The sequence below is a fragment of the Ostrea edulis genome, chromosome 5 (assembly GCF_947568905.1).
Source record: "Ostrea edulis chromosome 5, xbOstEdul1.1, whole genome shotgun sequence".
Taxonomy (NCBI): domain Eukaryota; kingdom Metazoa; phylum Mollusca; class Bivalvia; order Ostreida; family Ostreidae; genus Ostrea; species Ostrea edulis.
The window spans coordinates 22,355,255-22,376,153 of NC_079168.1; the positions used below are offsets into that span (position 1 = coordinate 22,355,255).

General features: G+C 33.8%; 1 protein-coding gene across 8 annotated transcripts in view; it reads right to left on the reverse strand.

The window, feature by feature from the left end:
- The window catches only part of LOC125648996 (WD repeat-containing protein 87-like), a 72,558-nt gene that overhangs the window by 29,183 nt on the left and 22,476 nt on the right, over nucleotides 1–20,899 (reverse strand). For 7 of the 8 annotated variants that reach the window (XM_056164435.1, XM_056164429.1, XM_056164434.1 and 4 more), the window contains exons 19-28: nucleotides 16,464–16,583; nucleotides 15,536–15,595; nucleotides 14,462–14,524; nucleotides 11,717–11,788; nucleotides 8,869–8,913; nucleotides 6,722–6,790; nucleotides 6,582–6,623; nucleotides 5,971–6,012; nucleotides 1,266–1,310; nucleotides 514–582 (exon numbers count right to left, since the gene is read on the reverse strand). In XM_056164435.1, coding sequence (XP_056020410.1) covers nucleotides 514–582; nucleotides 1,266–1,310; nucleotides 5,971–6,012; nucleotides 6,582–6,623; nucleotides 6,722–6,790; nucleotides 8,869–8,913; nucleotides 11,717–11,788; nucleotides 14,462–14,524; nucleotides 15,536–15,595; nucleotides 16,464–16,583 — 627 coding nt within the window. The remainder of the gene's footprint in view (nucleotides 1–513; nucleotides 583–1,265; nucleotides 1,311–5,970; nucleotides 6,013–6,581; nucleotides 6,624–6,721; nucleotides 6,791–8,868; nucleotides 8,914–11,716; nucleotides 11,789–14,461; nucleotides 14,525–15,535; nucleotides 15,596–16,463; nucleotides 16,584–20,899) is intronic. The other variant, XM_056164431.1, reaches the window with a different exon arrangement.

Sequence of the window (20,899 nt, forward strand, 5' to 3'; positions counted from 1 at the left end):
ATTCAAACTCGATCTGTAACTTATCAATATACACCTGCAGACAAAAAAATCAATTCAAAATCTCAAAGCATTTTGGAAAAAAAGTCTGGAAAACCGGGTGTCGCAGAAGGACGGAAGGATGGAAAGGGTAAAACTATATGCCCCGACCACTTTGTGGCAGAGCATAAAAAATGTTACATGTACATCTAAATCATGTTTATTGCTTAACTTTTAAATCCAAAACACCAAACAACATCACAAAGTTTTTATGTACAGATCATTCTTAATGAAAAATGAAATTGTCGAACCCAGATAATCATACAAGTATGAATCTTTATGAATATATCACCTTACCAATATCGCGCTGACTTCGCAATGTGAAAATGATAAGAGCTGATATTAGTATGTTTTCATTTTCTTTATCAAAATATATCTCACATTCACTTTTATAACACTTGCATTAAAACTATATATTAAACAGCATAAAATCAAGTTTCGTTCACACGTGAACTAAAGCAACTGCTTTATTAGTACCTTTTGAACTGGAACTTTCACAGCACCTTCTGGAAGTTCTCTGTGTTTTCCATCATCTGGGATAACTTTCTATCAATTAATTTTCACAAAAGGAATAAATGTAAATTAAGCATGTATGAAACAAGAAACATGGGTGCAAGCACTAAGTTTATTGTCTAGATGAATGATTCAATTCTAATGAAGTGACATATTATTTTGAAAAAACGATTAAATTATATTGCCTGTTTTTATGAGTGAAGTATTTAAGTTTGATTTAAGAATGGACTGTTTACAAAAACTCAGTCGATCTATTAATTGGTATTAAAACAATTATTCTTAACTCTTGTTAGGCAATATTGAACCACTTTCAATATGTTATTTTAATTATCATTTATTGCCTTTTATATTGTTCTTCATCAAGAACTGCCTGAAAAGATTTTTCAATATTATCAGTAATTATAGCATAGTGTATTTCTTTGGGTTCGCTGTTTCAATGACAATATAAATGATACTTTTCTTTCAATATTTGTTGATATCCATGTGATTGAATTTAAAGCAACATAGGTGATAAAAAAAATTCCCATATACATTGGGTTTGAAAACACACACAGAGACAGCTCATAGTGATTAAACATTCCACAATAAATTATGGATTTCAAAAAATTGTTTCATAAAATGGGCCACCTTAATTATGTAAATAAATTTTAATCTACAGCATAAAGGAATTAATTTTTAAAACATCTTTGAAGGAAGGTAACAAAAGTAAGGATAACCATTTTTTGATGCTTCTTCTTTTTCCAGGTCACTGCTTCCCTCCCCTTGGTAAATAAAGGAGTGGGTATCAATGCAAAGTGATGACATACAATCAATACATGTATTTATAAATTTTTACCAATATTGGAAATATTTACATTAAAGTCATTAAATAAAAAGAAATGTTTTCAAAAATAGTCATAAAACAAAAAGAAATATTTCAGAAATAGATTAAACTAGACACGACCTCGTTGCGAGCAACGAGTAGGTCTTCCATCCGATTTCTGATGAGATAAGATCTTGACTGGGATAATTCAATTAGTGAAGACTATACATGAAAGGAATAAGAACCTAAATTCTTGATAATAGAGCGATAAAGCCGTAGGAGATATGATTCATCAATTTTTTTTATTTGACTGGTCAAGAGAACCATGAGGCCTGTGGGCCTGTTTCTTGATATTGTTAGATAGATCTCGCTGAGCTGAACAACTTCTAATTATATTATGTAATATCATAAGTTTCTCGAGATCAAAGTTATTGATTGCAACTCCGATTGGACTGTTCAGGCAAGCCATGAGGCCCATGGGCCTTTCTCTTCATATCTTTCAAAGATCTTGCAAAACTGAACAACTTTTATTCTACATGTCTTATCAAATGTTTCTCGAGATAAAAAGTTATTGATTGTAATACCAATCAGATTGTTCTGGCAAACCATGAGGCCCATGGGCCTTTTTCATTATATCATTTGAAAGATCTTGCTAAACTGTTCTACATGTCTTATCAAAAGATTCTCGAGAAAAAGTTATTGATTGCAACACTTATCTGACTGGCCATAAGGTTGGCGGGCCTTTTTCTTGATATTGTTTGAAAGATCTTGCAAAACTGAACAACTTTTATTCTATACATTTTATCAAAACGTTTCTCTAGAAAAAAATTATTTATTGCGAAATTAATCCAACTGTTCAGGCAATCCATGAGAACCGCAGGCCTATTTCTTATTAGCTAATGCTTGCGAAACTGAACAAATTTTTTTCTATATGCCTTGTCAAAAGTTTCTTGAGAAAAGAGTTATTAATGTTAATTATTAACTGCGACAAAAATTTGACTGTTCAGGTGAGCCATGACGCATGTGAGCCTATTTCTTGATATCGTTAAATATACATGTATCTTGCAAAACTGAACAACTTTTATTCTATATGTCTTATCAAAAGTTTCTCAAGAAAAAAGTTACTGATTGCAACACAAATTTGACTGTTCAGGTGAGCCATGAGGCCTGTGGGCCTTTATATTGTTCAAAAGATCTCCTTAAACTGTATAACTTTTGTTCTATATGTCTTAACAAAATATTTACAAGTAAAGAGTTATAATTTAAAATGTGGGGGAAAATAGGGTGCTTTTTTACACTGTATCTCTATTTTTACCAGTAGAAAATTCCAAGCTCAACGCTAAAAACTTTGGTGCCACAAAAAAGGGTCTTGAAGGAATGTATATATGAAACATGAGAGTCCTATCAGTCATCAATCAAAAGTTATAATTTGAACACACAGACATGACATGCAAAAACAATACCCCCCTCCGTGGGACTTCAGTAGTGGGCATAATCCTTGAATCCACTCAACTTGGAAATATTTGCATTTCAAGATGATTACTACTCTTGAAGAGAATTTGTTTCATTTATTTCTGTATATTCCTACATAAAACTTCGGATCTCCTACTGTGGCCCCATGCTACTGCTGGGGCCCCTGATATAAATTTTACAGACAGACAGACAACAGACAATTCATTTGAGCTTTCAGTTCAAAGGAGCTAAAGCCCCAAGAAAAATGAGAGGATTGATTTTTGGCCTTTTATACAGCAAGATGTAATGATCATACCATGTCACATGTGGCAGAAATTATGCACTTGCTATGAGTATACATAAACTATAAAGAGTATTGTGAACAATTGTTACAACACTTGTATTTAGTCTCAGATTACAGGTGCTTGCATGACATTCTACAAAAATATAATTATAAAACAAATGTCTTTCTGGGAACAAAGTATAATGCCACCATCTTTTTTTTTTTTAACTAAGGCCAATTCAACTTAATTGATAGATTATCATCCCCGCCTGCCCCTCAAAAATTGACCCGTCCGGATTTTTTTTATTTTGCGAAACTTGCGATTTCCGGAAAATGTTCATGTCCGACTCCGGTATTTACACTTCTTGTTTACATTTCCGGTATAGCAACGTGAAAAGCCAAGTGAAGAAAATAGATACGGTTTTCTTAATTTCTTACGGGCTTAAATGAAAGGAAGGGATTAATGTTTTTCATGTCTTGAAGAAGTTTGATATCTTTCTGTGTTTGAAATTAAAACTTAACCTGGAATTCTTCTGTGAAATAAACATAGATTGATATTTATCTGGCATTAAATGATGAACTTCTGTTGACAAAAACTCGTTTGTCATTAATATTTTTCTCAGAAAATAAAAATTAAAAAATCAAAGGCCTGAAGGGCCACAATGGTGTCGTGCTAAGAAAGCAAAGATTATAATGAAACTATGTACTGTCCAGTTTATCAATGCTTCATCCCTTATTGTATGTACACAGAGTAGATATAGCTTTATATAAATCTCAATGGACAGTCTTCTACCTGTGAATATTTTGATGCCATTGACTACAGTCACACCTTGTTATTGCAAATTCAACAGGACTGAAATTAAATTTGAGATATCCAAGGATTTGCAATAACAAGGATAACACACACACAAAAAAGAAGTGGTTTGGACTGGCAACTCTATTTACATATTCCCGATAACGAAGATTAGCTGTACATGTATTAAAAACACACATACAGCTTTGAATTCAAGCAATACCAAGAATATTAATCCTTCATACAGGAATAATGCTTCTAATACATCTGTACAGTAGCTCTTTTCACAAAAAAATTCAATTACAGATATATTTTTTTTACAATTCCATTCATTTCTTCAGAATATTTTTCAAAGGATTATTTACAATATCTAATGTTATTAAATAATGAAGATTTTTGTGATCAACCATTGCTCTCAATTATTCACACATCTTTGCTAGCCAAGGGAGTACTCTACAATCCTTGGCACAGATGTAATTCACAAAGAACTGAAAATTTGTGCATTAAGATATTTCGTGAAAAAGTCAAAACTGTTGTGAGAACTCTCCTTTTAATAGTTGTAAAGGGCAGCATTGCATGTACTTGTTGATAACATAATAAAAACAAGAAATAAGTTTTAAACCAAAATTTTAATAAGAAATATGTGCAACAATGTAAACAACTATGGACCATTTGTAGTATATATCACTGCTAGCATCTCAAGAGATGAAAATCTTGTCAGATTAAAAAAAAAAATTGTTAATTCAGTAACTTTTACCTCCACAAAAACCTTTACTTGAAAGCCTTATAATAATGAATGCTTCCGCGCTTGGTTTGTTTACAATAACATTAACACGTCCCAGTGTTTATATACCGAGTTGACCAATGATTTGCAAACCTACAGATGCGTTAATACCCTACTGAGAATGCTACAGTCAAATAAACATTACCTACCCTAAAATATAATGACCATAAATAATCCGCGATACACTATTTCTCAGTTTAAATTTCGCCAACAGCACGCAATGTTTATAAACAAAACCCACGCTATCTTTCGTCTAGATACGCTATCGTTTCAGACATCACGTGACTTTGCAAATGTAGTTCACATTGAAATTGGAATTTTTATTTGATTTGTTTTTATTTTTTTGTGAAAGTTTTTATATGTTAAAGTAAATCAATGTGATAATTTTCATTTGTTTCTCATTAACAACTTTAAAATGTCGTAAATCATTAAACAGTACAGATATTCATACGCCATTACAAAAAGCGCGGGATTTTTCCGCGGAAGCATCGATAGTCTGACATCTTAGGTCGCGTAAACTAGTCGTACATGCTGACTAGATGCCGTTCGAGCAAAGCTCGACGCCATAATAAAATCCTCCCACCCACCCCATACTTTTTGGTGACTCTGGATGATAATCTACTAATTAAGTTGTATTGGCCTAAATAGTAAAGGGAGGATGGAAGTTGACATAATTTTGGCATTGTCCCTTCTCCATAGGTTGATAAAATTATAAATAGTAGATAAGTCTATTAAAGGCCTAATTAGCAGTAAATTTTGAATGGAAAAGATGTTTTAACAAAGAAATTTAATAAAGAACGTTTACATGTCAACATTCTAATGTTGTTTTGCGCCTGCCCCAAAACCACACAATTGTGTCCATCTTTTATTGTTAGCAAGGCTGCACACTCCCCTGCATTCAGTGCCATTTTCCTTTACAACAAGGCAATTTCCATTAATTTGCCTGATGATGTCAAGTTCCGTCTTCCCTTTACTGAGTTTTCGCATTTGAGAAGCGGTAGACGATATCTGACAGTTGATTATTGCCGATAAATGTACTTCATCTCCAGTTCACCATGATGATGCGACAAATGAGACCTTGAGAGAGTTGTTGTTAGATGGTAGGGGTCTAATCATCATATTAAATCAAACCTTTTGCCAAAATAGCAATCTATAAAAAACCAACAAAATGGTGGCATGATATACTTTGTGAATAGTTTGCTTACAAAAAGACTATTTTTGTAATTATATGTACAGTGTATACAAAATGTCAAGCACCTGTGTCTCAGATCTAGGTGAGATGCATTAAATACATAAATAATGCCTACCTTGGAGGGAGGTCTTAGTTTTTCCTTTTTCTTTCCTGGCCTCTGAAATTAAGACTATCATGAGACATGTTTGTTTGTGTCAAAGTGAATGTACTTCCACTCTCTAAATATGATATGAGCAATGGGGAATTAAAGAGTTAATTCAGGATGGACAATTCAGTGAATATTCCAGATTCCATAAAAAATGAAAATAATTGAAATTCAGTCATATAATCTCATTTTACAGAAAAAACAAAAGGTACTATGAGCAATGCTCACTAAGAATATCCCCCGCTAATCCCAATCTCCCAAAGGGTGTTGTTAATAGGTATAAATTACCTCTTTCCTAAGTGTAAAAAAGAAAGGGCAAACCATATTGCTATTTTCATGTCCAGTGCACTTGACCTTTTGACCCCAAAATCGATAGGGAACATCTTCGTCCCATGAGTAGTCCATATGTATGATATGGTGACTGTAGGTGGAAAGGATAATGCTTTAGAGCCCAGAAACCATTGCGTCTATACAGACGGACGGACGGACAACCTGATTCCCCCATACCACACCCCCCCCCCCCCCCCCCCACAACTTTGTTACGGGGGATATTTAAAAAAAATCTTTTCTAGTGTGTGTACCTTTATGGGTTGCTTTGGTATTTCCTTTGTTGATTCAGGTTTCTAAAAGTCATAGAGAAACAGATCAATGCAAATAACTTCAAGTGAATAATTTACACATACAGTAAAATCACTGCAATTTATTCTATGTATTGTGTTACCTTATGAACTGGAATTTTGATGGCTCCTTTTGGAAGTTTCCTATGTTTTCCATCATCTGGGATAACTTTCTATTGATTCATGTGAAAAAAGATATATGTGAATTAAACCATGTATAGAACAAGAGGCCCAAGGGCCTAGAATCGCTCTTCTGATAAATTGTACAACCCCACCATTTCTATTCTTAGCCTCTTAGTATTCTAAATCTTTAGTTAAATCCTAAGAATTCAAAAAAGTAGGTCAATGTGACCTACTTTTTGGTTTACACATTTTGAGAACCCAAGAAATATCAACTGACAAAGTTTGATGATTTTAAGCCAATTAGTATCTGAATATTGAAATATAGCTGTCAAATTCCAATTGTAGGTCATGGTGACCTACTTTTTGGTCAGCGAACTCCGAACATGCAAGACCCATCAACTGACAAAGTTTGATGACTATAGGTCAAATAGTATCTGAATTATATAAATATAGCCGTCCAATTCCAAAAGTAGGTCAAGGTGACCTACTTTTTGGTCGACACCCTTTGAACATGCAAGACGCATCAACTGACAAAGTTTGATGACTGTAGGTCAAATACTATCTGAAATATATAAATATAGCCGTCAAATTCCAAAAGTAGGTCAAGTTGACCTACTTTTTGGTCGAAACCCTTCGAACATGCAAGACCCAACAACTGACAAAGTTTGATGACTGTAGGTCAAATAGTATCTGAAATATATAAATATAGCCGTCAAATTCCAAAAGTAGGTCAAGGTGACCTACTTTTTGGTCGAAACCCTTCGAACATGCAAGACCCATCAACTGACAAAGTTTGAAGACTGTAGGTCAAATAGTATCTGAAATATATAAATATAGCCGTCCAATTCCAAAAGTAGGTCAAGGTGACCTACTTTTTGGTCGACACACTCCGTAGACTCAAGATGCATCAACTGTCAAAGTTTGATGATTGTAGGTCAATTAGTGACTGAAATATATAAATATAACTGTCAAATGCCAAAAGTAGGTCACAGTGACCTACTTTTTGGTCGATACATTCCGAAGATTCAAGATGCATCAACTGACAAAGTTTGATGATTGTAGGTCAAATAGTGTCTGAAATATAGTAATTTAGCTGTCAAATACCAAAAGTAGGACACGGTGACCTACTTTTTGGTCGACACAAACCGAAGACTGAAGACGCATCAACTGACAAAGTTTGATGATCCTAGGTTTTACAGTGCCCAAAATATGCATCTAAAATTGAAAATGTGAAATTTGAATATCTGCAAAATTCAAAAAGTAGGTCACTGTGACCTACTTTTTTATAAATATGTTTCAAGGCCTCAAGATGCATCAACTTACAAGATTTGATGATTCTAAACCTCTCGGTATTTGAAATAACAACTTAAAATATATCTATAAATGATAAGCCATAAAATTCAGAAAGTAGGTCACGGTGACCTATTTTTCAGTTGACGCATTTTAAGGTCCCATGATCCACCAACTGACAAGTTTTGATGATCATAGGCTTCAAAGTGTCCAAGATATGCATCAAAATTAATTCTAAAATAAATACCTGCAAAATTCAAAAAGTAGGTCACCGTGACCTACTTTTGAGACAACTTGACACAAGGTCCTAAGATGCATCAACTGTCAAAATTTGATGATCCTAGTCCTTATAATGACTAAAATATCAAAGATTTAAGGAAATATAAATTTAGGTCAACTTTGAAGTGACCTTGAGACCACGCCCTTTGCCCCAGGGTAATGCCTTGAACAATTTTTAATCTACAACATATCCTCATCCTTATGTGTAAGTTTGGTGATAATCTGCCCACTGGTTCTTGAGAAGAAGATTTTTTAGCAACCACTACTTTTGTTTGTATTTTCCTGATTATCTCCCCTTGTTAAAGGGTCACATTCCTCTATTTAGTATGTATGAAAGCCCTTGGGCCAATGATACCCTGTAACAAATTTGAAAAAAATTGGCCAAGGGGTTCTTGAGTTATAGCCCTTTTTCTATAAAGTTTACGCACACCGCACAAATGGCCATAGCATTAGCTCTTTGAGCCTTCAGCTCAGAAGAGCTAAAAATGAATTGCTCAAAAGAAACATTAAAAACATCTTTAAAAGGATATCAAAGTAACAAAACAAAAGTGAGGATAACCATTTTGGGATGCTTCTTCTTTTTCCAGGTCACTGCTTCCTTCCCCTTGGTAAATAAAGGAGTGGGTATCAATACAAAGTGATGACATACAATCAAGATACGCAATACATGCACTTTTAAAATAAAACGCAGTATTAAGTCTTCCCCGGAAGACATGTGTCACCTGCTAGTTCATTCTATATGTAATATATCACGTATAATGTTGAAAAAGTAAATTATTGAAATGGTTTTTGTCACTAAACAGGAAGTTGATAAGCAACAGATTCGAAAATGTCTTACACAATACAGTTGGCCACACTGATGCTCTGTGCCAAATATCAGGGAGTTGCCCCATGTGGTTCTTGAGAAAACTGTGACAGAAATTTTTTGTGACGACGACGACGCCAGACGATGACGCAGGATGACGCAAGACGATGGATAGTGATCCCTATATGTCGCCACTGCGTAACGCAGGCGACACAACTATTGATTGATTTATCTACTTGAAGAACTTTTATCAATATTGCTGATTTTTCTGTCAAATACATAACAAGAGGCCCACAGGCCTTATCGATCACCTGAGTATTAGTGAAAAGTATCACTACTCCAAAATACTATGAAATCTAGAAAACAATTTCCTGTTCTGAATGTCTGAGCTAAATTCTAATGTTCAGCAACAGTATAAAACAAGATGTGTTCTTAAAACTTCAATGCCCTCAAAATTGCATACACTGATGAAAGGCTTTATATAATATATGCATTAATTAACATTAAAAAATATGACTAATTTGGACCCATCCTAGGTCAAAATCCTGGGTTGTGAAATTCACCAATTTTTGTACATCCTTTTCTGCTATTCCTAAGTTTTAGATAGTAACAGCAAACTTGAAGAAGTCCTTCAAATTGTTATCATAATTTTGACACCACCCTGAAGCCAAACCCTTACCCCCTAGGATCATGGAATATACAATTTTGGTAAAGGACTACCTACTCCATCTAAATATCCATTTAATTTCAATAGCACTAAAGAAGATGTTATCTAAATATTTTACACCTAAACACTATATCCTAAGTTTGGCCCCACCCTGGGGTCAGAACCCCTACCCCGGGGATCATGAAATTTACAATTTTGGTAGAAGCCTTCCTGCTCTACATCACTATGCATTTAGTTTTCCTTACACGTGTGCAGTTCTTGAGAAGATTTTTGAAAATTGGTCAATTTTGGGCAGTTTATGCCCCGCCCCTAAGGCCCCAGGGGTGCAGGAGTCCTAAAATTTACAATTTGTATCCTCCTTGTCCCAAAGATGCTTCATACCAAATTTGAAAAGAATTTGAATGGTGTTTATCAAAAAGAAGTTAAAAACTTTTATTCATTGCCATGCTCACATTTAATAACTGACCATTTTGGTCCCACCCTAATACCAAAACTCCTACCCCTGGGATCATTAAATTTACAATTTTCGTAAAGGACTACCTGCTCTTTCTAAATATCCATTTAGTTTCAATTTAGTATCAATAGCACTAAGGAAGATGTTATTTAAGTGTTTTACACATAAACACTATATATAGTAAGTTTGGCACCGCCCTTTGGTCAGAACCCCTACCCCGGGGATCATTAAATTTACAAATTTGGTAGAGGCCTTCCTACTCTACATCACTATGCATTTAGTTTCTCTTACACATGCATTTGCGGTTGTAGAGAAAAATTTGAAAATTGGTCAATTTTTGCCTTGCCCCTAAAGCCCCAAGGGGCAGAGTCCTGGAATTTACAAGTTATGTCCCCCTTGTCCTGAAAATGCTCCATACCAAATTTGGAAAGAATTGGAATAGTAGTTATCAAGAAGTTAAAAATGTTCAATTGTTACATGTAACACATGACAATGGACAACAACCAATTGCAATAAGTGACCTAACAACAACTAAGAAAATGCTTTTAGATGAATATGAAAACATTATGAAGCTTTGTATATATAGTTGACATTGTCAAAACCAAGCAGGCACTCCATAAAAATTAATGGATATATTGTGGTTTAGAATATGACACTCTTTTGAATCAATACATTGTTTTGTCAAAATTAACTAGTTCTAATTGTAACAGGGACCATAAAATGTTCGCCAAATGTTTTCCATTAACAAAGTTAGGTGTCATTTTGTTTGAGTAAGTGCCACTATATCATTCAATCTACAGTTCTCATATTAAGAACCGACGTATAACTTCCACGTTATTTCCTGGAGCTATAAGAGAACGTTTTTTATTTCAGGAATCTATAGATATCTATATCATCTACTGATGCTGTAAATATTGTCCCATTCCCTTTATTCATTAGAGAATTATACAAGTTTAAGTATCCAATCATAATGAAGCACATGTGCATGTGGGCTAGTGATTTTAACCATGCCAATCAATAAAGTGTTTCAAGATAATACCTACAATATAAATCTCAAATAATTTCATTGTAAAAAACAAACAAGTTCCACTGATTTCAAAGTTGCTGTACCAAAAAACCCATTGCACATTCCACTTTCATGCATGTTCAGACAAAATCACATTCACATATACCCCAAATCAACCTGCGAAGATTTTATCTCAATCCATTGGACAAGTTTCCAGGAACACTCCCGCACAAAAAAGTGTCAGGGAAAAATAATAAGAACAATATAATTAAAGAAGAAACAGGGCAAAAACAATAACATGTTCCCAAAATATTAGGGAACGTGATTAAAATGTTGTTAAAAGGTGCAGATCAAAAAGATTATATCTCAAGATTGCATGATCAGTACATCATTGTTTTTGGATGAAACAAATTTTTAAAAAAAGTTATACTGACATCTTAAGGAATATCATAACTATTAAATGATTACAAATCACCTGCAATACTTCCTCTTCCCCCTCAGCTACTACAGATATGGGCTTTTTTGTTCTATCCTTATTTTCTGGTGCCTAATATCAAAAGCAAAAAAATATTGCAAAAGTAATTTGATTTTAATACTGTAGAGTCATTAGATTTTGTGGAGGCACAATTTTCATGGGTACCCCTATCCAATGAATTTCAAACCACAACGAAATACACAATGTACGGAAACCATATCCACAAAATTACATCCCAACAAAACTGTCAAGTTGTAACAATCCATGAGAATTGAGCCCCATGATTTTAAATGATACCACAGTAAACCATTTCTAACATCAATATGATAATACAGTATTATCTCGTTATATCACCAGCTTTTGTCCCAGCCTATTTTGGCGTTCTATCGAGGATGGCATTACAAAAAGTTTGGTGATTTTCGTTCATCAATTTGAAAAACAAAGTGGTTGATCGATTAATGAATCATTGTCCTTTTAATGATGTCCACATATGACAAGATACGTAAATGTATGAAATTGTTTTGCTTTAGTTCTTGAAACTTCATTAAAAAGTGGCATATTCTGCACTTGTGCATTTGTAAAACATGCAAGTAATATAATAGTTTTATTTGTGTCATGGTAGATTCTAGGACTGAATACCTTGAGCGGTTGACAAACATTCATGTAATGGCTGCAACTCTTTTTGTGGAACACAGAGAAATATGGCATCACATACATAAATACACAAAAAATGTGCATGGTACACAAAATTTACAGCAGTTGATAGCAAGCCTCATTGTATAGAGATTTGATTTGTATGCAAACGAACATCAGCAGAAGTTTGCAGCTGATAGCAGTTTTGTTTCTCAGTTGTTCACGTGTAGGCAATACTAATTAACAGACAATTTTACAGACAATTTGAGTATGTTCAAGGTATCACAATTACCTATGCTTACACGTTTCCATGACTCGTATTAAATTTAGTTTTGCTACGATTCACTGGACAGATCAATTATGTATAATTAGGGCTTCTGGTCATTGGCATTGTTATCGGAGGCAATTTGACCTTTAGTACCTAAAAATGGGTGGTGAGGTTGGCATTATATCGGGTTTTTAGCGTGTATGGAAATCCGTTCTACAGTGATGAGAAATTGGAAATTTTTCAAAATCGATTATCGAATATAATCAAAAGTGTATAATCGATTAAATGATTGAATAGATTCAGAAAATTATTTAGAGTAATAAAAGGCCTTAAATTTTAAAATCTAGCTCCTCTATTGACGTATTTTTTCAAGCACAACCTGCAAACCGTGCAAGACATGTCTAGATTGTCTTTTGTTGCTGATCCCTCCTTTTTCCTAACAAACCCAAAATAGTCCCATATGTTTGATTTCGTGTTCTTTCAAGGACATGGAAATATTTCTTAAGGCACGTTCTTATTATTCTTTGGATTGGTATCACATGGTGCCGCCATTTTTTTTCACCTCAGAAGAAAATGTCAAAGTCATATGAAGTTATTTCGTTTTTTATATCATGTTTATTTTTTATTTTTTTCAAATAAATCCATTATGAAAATTGTAATCGATAATTGACGTTGGGAGACTTATAGCGACTGACTTTTGATTGTCGGCGATGATCGGCCCATCACTAGTTCAACACATTTTGATAATGGTATGAGGGGGTGGCAATATAATGAGTGACCATATACTGAAGTAACACTGTAATAATTTTATCAATGCCTTTGCAATGTAAATACAAAACTTACTGTAAATCACATTTTGTTCACTAGAACATATTCACGTGATTTTGTACATCATTCTGACAATGTGTTACTCATGCATCCTTAAAGTAGCTGAATTCTCATGTAAATTATCAACATTAATGGTTTAAAGTGAAAAAAACTGTTTTAATTTTCCACTAGCTATATTTTAATTCAATCAATAACCAAAGAAAATGTGTATGTTGCCACCTTTTTAAAGATGTCGGACATACATGTATATAAATAACAGAAGTATATATGTCAACATCAGAAAATTGCACATATTTGTTAAACAGGATATTGAAAACAGATGAAAACTTTTTAAAACAATTAACCCAAACTTTAATGTCAACAGTTTAAAAAAAATGCTACTTTATAAATATGCATAAATCAATTGAGAATATCGGGGAAATCATTGTGTAATAGACATGTATATAGTAGTGAAAATAATAGTATAGGAGTTATTGCCCTTGACAACATTTTTTGATTATAAGTAATTGATTATTTATGGAAAATATAAACTTTTTCAGCATCAATAGTTAATAGTTTACCAATTCAGTGAATAAAATTCTCATTCTTTTTTTTAACAAAAGCCTATGACGTCACATGGATGGAGCAACATTAAAGTCACATGGATGGAGCAACATTAGAAGTCTACAACAATCTGATAGCCTATCATAGTATCAAATTCAAAGTTTTTACTGTAGATAGTTTTTATATATAATTATTTTGTTGAAATATATATCTTACTAAAATGAAACAACAAACATTATTCAAGATATGAAACTTTCATCTCTTAAACAAGTGAAAGTATCTGCGTTGTTTTTCCAGAGTATATCAAAGTCTTCACTAAAGTACACTATACAGTAGTATATCACAAATCAGGGACACTTAGTATAGAGTATTAAAACAAATACTCTGAATTAAGATAGGAAACATTTTGTCATTATCATTTTAAACTATCATATTCATGTAACCTCATATAAAATTTCAATTTAACATGTTACCTCTTTTATGGTCTGAGCTACCTTCCTCATTTCAGTTTCTTGTTTCCTCAGTTCTTCTTCTTTCTGTATTTTAATTTTGAAGTTAAAATCACAGGCCCTTGGGGCATAGATCATGCCCCCTCCCCCAAGAAACCTTTTTAAATAATTTGGTTAAACATTCTCCTTTATTTTTGTGCTTCTGTTTTTTATTTGGAAAATTAACTCACCACTATCTAATAACATCGATCAAATCACTCGCAATCAGGGTAAATTTTGTTGCTGTGCATCAGCTAGCCCGGAATTACAGTATTGATAACCCCTCTACTAACATTCCAAATGACATCATGCACACAATGACACCATGAGAAAAAAATAACATAATTACCATGCAACATTTTCCTTGTTGGCAAAATCTGATTTTCTTGTCATTTTAAATCAAATAATTGACCTTCTCGAGTTTGAATATTTGCGCCAAATAATCTGTCATGGAAGCTTCCTACACTGATGAGCAGTGACAAAATTGACCCCTCACTTCAAAATTATGGGAGAAGTTGGCTGGACAAATTATGTACCCTCCATATAATACAAATTTTCAAATAAGGGGGCAAAACTTCTTTAAGAGAAGTTGAAATTGATCAAAATTGCAACATGATCTAGAGTGACCCACAAAGAAGTTACATAGCAAGTTTCAGCTTCATATGTGACAGAGAAATGAGAATAGAAACAGAAAACTAATGGAATGGACAGACTGATATCACTGTATCAATATATATGTACGTCCCGTCTAAAGACGGGTGTATAATAAAAAATTAATAAATATTGGGGGGGGGGGGGGGGATCCATACCCAAGTGCCTGTGGGTAAAATAATACAATATATAATTGATAATTGTTTTTCAACTATTACTTTATATTAAATTATTACCATTTAAACAAAAATTAATATCATTAAAAAAAAAAACTCAAAGAAAATACAGACCTCCAACAAGTCATGAAATATTTTTAAAATACAGAAAAACGGGCAGTGTAGCATTTAAAGATGCAAAAATAAGAGAATAATTGCAGCGCATCTCTATAAATGCACAATTCTTACTTACCCTGGCTAAATCACTTTTTAGTTTGGAGACTTTTTTCATTTCATCTATGATTTTCTTCACCTGCAGATTCCCAAATAAATTGAGATACATGTACAGTGCTTTGCAAGTAATGTATGTTCATTGTCATTGAAAAATCTATTGGGTAAACTGAACAACAATATTTCTTGAATTTCATCCCTAAACTGACTTTTTAACATCATTCTTCCAACCCATGTTCAAGGCAAAGGAAGTTACTATTTTTAATTTTCTGTAAATTTTCTTCACATTTGTTTCATTCAAATAATTCAGATAATACTGTATATATACACCTGCTTTGTTTCGCATATGTAAGACATTAAAAATAAGCAATATCCTTTTTTCATGTAGATCATATGTACAAGTTCAAATTCATTTAATGTAACTACATTTCCTATGTCTTTGATACCTTTACCAATTGAAATGATAGCCATTCCTCCCTCAAGAATGCGTTGCAGTTGTGATCGATGAGTATATGGATTTTGATAAATATTTTACGTCTAATTTATTAATGGCTGGGAATAGAGTAAAATGAAAATGTAAAACAGAAATACACGAGGGTATGAACTGCAATGCTTCTTGCCACATACTTTTCATGAAGCACTAATGCACTTTATGAAGTATGCTGGTGTGAAGTGAGAGTAACACTGCATTTTCTAAAATGAAATTCATCTCTTAAATTTACCTGCAAAACACCAGTATCGCAAGGGTGTTTTACTGGTTATCATTATTTTCAAATTATAATAATTCCATAGAAACATATCTTTGAAAGGTAAGGTTCTGAAATACTCATCAAAGAACTTACAATTATGACTCATAATTTTCCCCCTTTCCATACTCTAGACTTTGGGATTTGCTGTAAAAGGTTCTCCACAAGAAAATAATTAAAATACACAAATGATTCAGAGCATACCTTTAAGCTTGCTTCCTGTTCCCTTTGCTCAGAAAATTTCTTCTTATACTTCATCTCCCGTTTCAGTTCATCTAGTTTTCTTCCAAGTTTCAATCTTTTTTCTTTTAATACTTTGTTTGCCTATTAAATATATTTCATTAATACGTCTGTAACAGCAATGTAAAAGTACATCTGTCTTGTTTTTAAAAATTGATAGGTTCTGAATATGCTAGCTCTTCAAGTCTTGCAAGATCTATTCTTTATTTCTAAGTTTTATTACAAAAAAACATTTAGAATTTATCAAAGTAATAAATTTACCACTTTTCCTTTTCTGTTTGGCCCAGAAACATTTTCCATCATGCTTAAAGGACATGTCACATGTTACTAAACTTTTTAATTTTTTCAGTAAAATTAATTCTTTTCATGCCTAAAATTAGTTGAGAACGATGTAATGTATCATGATTTGTCTAATCCAAAAAATAAATAATAATTGCACTATTTTAGAAAAACAATGCCAATTACAGATGTTTAAAGGAATAACATTTCCCAAATAGTATTTAGACAGCGACCCATATAAACATTATTTAATATTGCCGATTTCATTCTCGCTTCCCTTGCTACATTTGGGTATTTACATCACTATTTGTATGCACTGGTGGCTAAAACATACAAGATTTGGGAAATTTGTCATCATCAATATAAATGTTGTCCATGGTGAACAAATTAGGCCCATAAAAGCTGAGTTTTTAAAAATATCTAACACTACTTTCACAATCATTTGATCGAAGTTCGTATGTGACATCACTGTACCAAGTGACTACCTTACTATATTAAATCAGCTCACTACTAAGGGCTTATAGATTTAAATCCCTATTGTGGCTAATTTTCGCAATATTTTGGTGAACTATCAGAATTAATTGTCTCCCCTCTTTCAGGGGGAGACATATAGTTTTTGTGGCTAATTTTCGCAATATTTTGGTGAACTATCAGAATTAATTATGTCTCCCCTCTTTCAGGGGGAGACATATAGTTTTTGTACTTTCCTTCCATCTGTCCATCTTCCCATCTGTCTGTCACAAAATCTTGTGAACACTTCTCCTCCTATATGGCTCATCAGATAGATTTGAAACTTTGTACAATGCTTCATTGCCATTTGTAGATGTGCATATTGTAGGGACAGGAGGATCCAATTATTTTCCTTAAAGTTATAGTGGATCCAAGAGGGAGGATGTAATATAATTTGTGAACACTTCTCCTATATGGCTTATCGGATAGATTTGAAACTTTGTACAATGCTTCATTGCCATTTGTAGATGTGCATATTGTCGGGAAAGGATAATCCAATTATTTCCTAAAAGTTATAGTGGATCTAAGAGGGATGGAGGATGTTAAAATAGCTTGTGAACACTTCTCCTATATGGCTTATCGGATAGATTTGAAACTTTGTACAATGCTTCATTGCCATTTGTAGATGTGCATATTGTCGGGAAAGGATAATCCAATTATTTTCCTAAAAGTTATAGTGGATCTAAGAGGGATGGAGGATGTTAAAATAGCTTGTGAACACTTCTACTATATGGCTTATCGGATAGACTTGAAAGTTTGTACAATACTTCAATGCCATTTACAGATGTGCATATTGTAGGGATAGGAGGGTCCAATTGTTTTCCATAAAGTTATAGTGGATCTGAGGGGTGGAGGGTGTAAAATAGTTTGTGAACACTTCTCCTATGTGACTTATCGGAGTTCATAATGTCTATGTTCCTGCTCATGCTTTCTCGTCCATACCATGCGGTACATTATGGGGAGGAGGATTCAATTGGAGCACTTCCAACTTGGGAGTTCGGGAGATATTTGGTATTCATAAAAACAATCTCTAGTTACTATAACCATACGATAGACAAAATGCATATAATTTTGTGTACTTTGGATACATGCGATGTGTCCGTTAAGAGTGGCCAGGTCATGCTGATATTACAATCCAAGCTACTGCCCCCTTTTCCATCGCATTTTTACATCATGGGGGCAGGTCGGGGGTTGGGTTGGGTAAAATGGCCGTCTGATGATCCGGCCTGTTGTTCCAACACCATGTCATACAAAGACAGAGGGCATGATGTGACACATGTATATAGTGGTACAAATCAAAAGTAAATAAAACAAGGTATGATTATAATCTACCGATTATAAAGTCTCCCAAACGACATATTGGTTGTATAACAGTGGCTTTTTCTGAGTACTACTATTTTTCTCCCTTGACAAAATCCAAGCCAATTTTTACTTCATTTAAAAACTCTAGATTGGCAAAGCAATGTATTAAATATCAAATGAATATCTGCAAGCACAACAAAAACAAGTCTGGAAAACTGATAATTTTCTAAGTGCAAGGGCCATAACCTCCTGAAAAATCAACATACCGGGACCAAATTCAAACTTGATCTGTAACTTTTTATGGCAAAGCGATGTGCCAAATTTTATATCAAATGAATATCTGCAAGCACAACAAAAAAAGTCTGGAAAACTGATGATTCATGCTATTTTTCTAAGTCCAAGGGCCGTAACTTTGTGAAAAATCAATGGACCAAGATGAAATTCGATCTTGATGTGTAATTTGTTATGGCAAAGCAACGTACCAAATATCAAATAAATATCTGCAATTACAGAGAAAAGAAGTGCGGAAAATTGAACTGACAGACAGACAGACGGACGGAGCGCAAACCTAAAGTCCCCTTCAACTTCGTTGGTAGGGGACTAATAAAAGTTAATTGGGGGCTAGACAGGACATAAATAAAAGTTAATTGGGGCTAAACAGGACATCACTGCAGTCTTGGTGCCCTCTCCACCTTTTCGCAATGGATGGGAGACCTTGTCCAGAGTAATTCATAAGATTGAATGAATGGAAACAAAACAATGATATAGAAACACTACCTTGGTCCCCAGAGAGCATAGACCTTCACACTATAGAAAATGTATGGAATGTGTTGAAAGTTTGAGTGCAAAGCCAAGCAAATAAGATCAACAAGAGGCCCATGGGCCTAGAATCGCTCTTCTGACACATTGTAGAACAGGCAAAATTTCTCACATGGCAAGATTCATCAATTAACAAAGTTTGATGATGTTAAGGCAAATAGTACCTGAAAATTTAAATGTAACTGTCCAAAAGTAGGTCACAGTGACCTACTTTTTGGTTGACACACTCCAAAGACTCAAGATGCATCAACTGACAAAGTTTGATAATTGAAGTCAAATAGTATCTGAAATATTCAGTTATAAACGTCAAATTCCAAAAGTAGGCCACAGTGACCTACTTTTTGGTCGACATACTCTGAAGACTCAAGACCCATCATCTGACAAAGTTTGATGATTGTAAGTCAAATAGTAACTGAAATTTTCAAATATAGCCGTCAAAATCCCAAAATAGGTCACGGTGACCTACTTTTTAGTCAACACACTCTGAAGACTCAACATGCATCAACTGACAAAGTTTGATAATTGTAAGTTAAATAGTATCTGAAATATTAAAATATAGCCGTCAAATTCCAAAAGTAGGTCATGGTGACCTATTTTTTGGTCAACAAACTATGAAGACTCAACATACATCAACTGACAAAGTTTGATGATCCTAGCTTTCATAGTGTCCAAAATATGCATCTAAAATTGAAAATGTGAAATTTGAATGTCTGCAAAATTCAAAAAGTAGGTCACTGTGACCTGCTTTTTTTATAAATATGTTTCGAGGCCTCTAGACGCATCAACTTACAAGGTTTGATGATTCTAAACCTCTCGGTATCTGAAATAACAACCTAAAATGTATTCATAAATGATTAGCCATAAAATTCAGAAAGTAGGTCATGGTGACATACTTTTCACATGACGCACTTCAAGGTCCCATGATCCATCAACTGACAACTTTTGATGATCATAGGCTCAAAAGTGTCCAACATATGCATCAAAATCCATTTAATAATAATTACCTGTGAAATTCAAAAAGTAGGTCACCATGACCTACTTTTGAGACAACATGATATAAGGTCCTAAGATGCATCAACTGACAAAATTTAATGATCCTAGTCCTTATACTAAGCAAAATATCAAAGTTTTAACAAAACAAAATTTAAGGTCAACTTTGAAGTGACCTTGAGGCCACACCCTTTGCCCAGGATGATGCCTTGAACAATTTTTTATCTAAAACCTATCCTCATCCTTATGCATAAGTTTGGTGATAATTTGCCCAGTGGTTCTTGAGAAGATTTTTTAGCAACCACTACTTTTGTTTGCATTTTCCTAATTATCTCCCCTTGTTAAAGGGTCACAACCCTAGTTTGAGTATAAATGAAAGCCCTTGGGCCAAAGATACCCTGTGACAAATTTGACAAAAATTGGCCAAGGGGTTCTTGAGATATAGCCCTTTTTCCAAAAAGTTGACGCACACCGCACGCCAGACACATGGCCATATGATA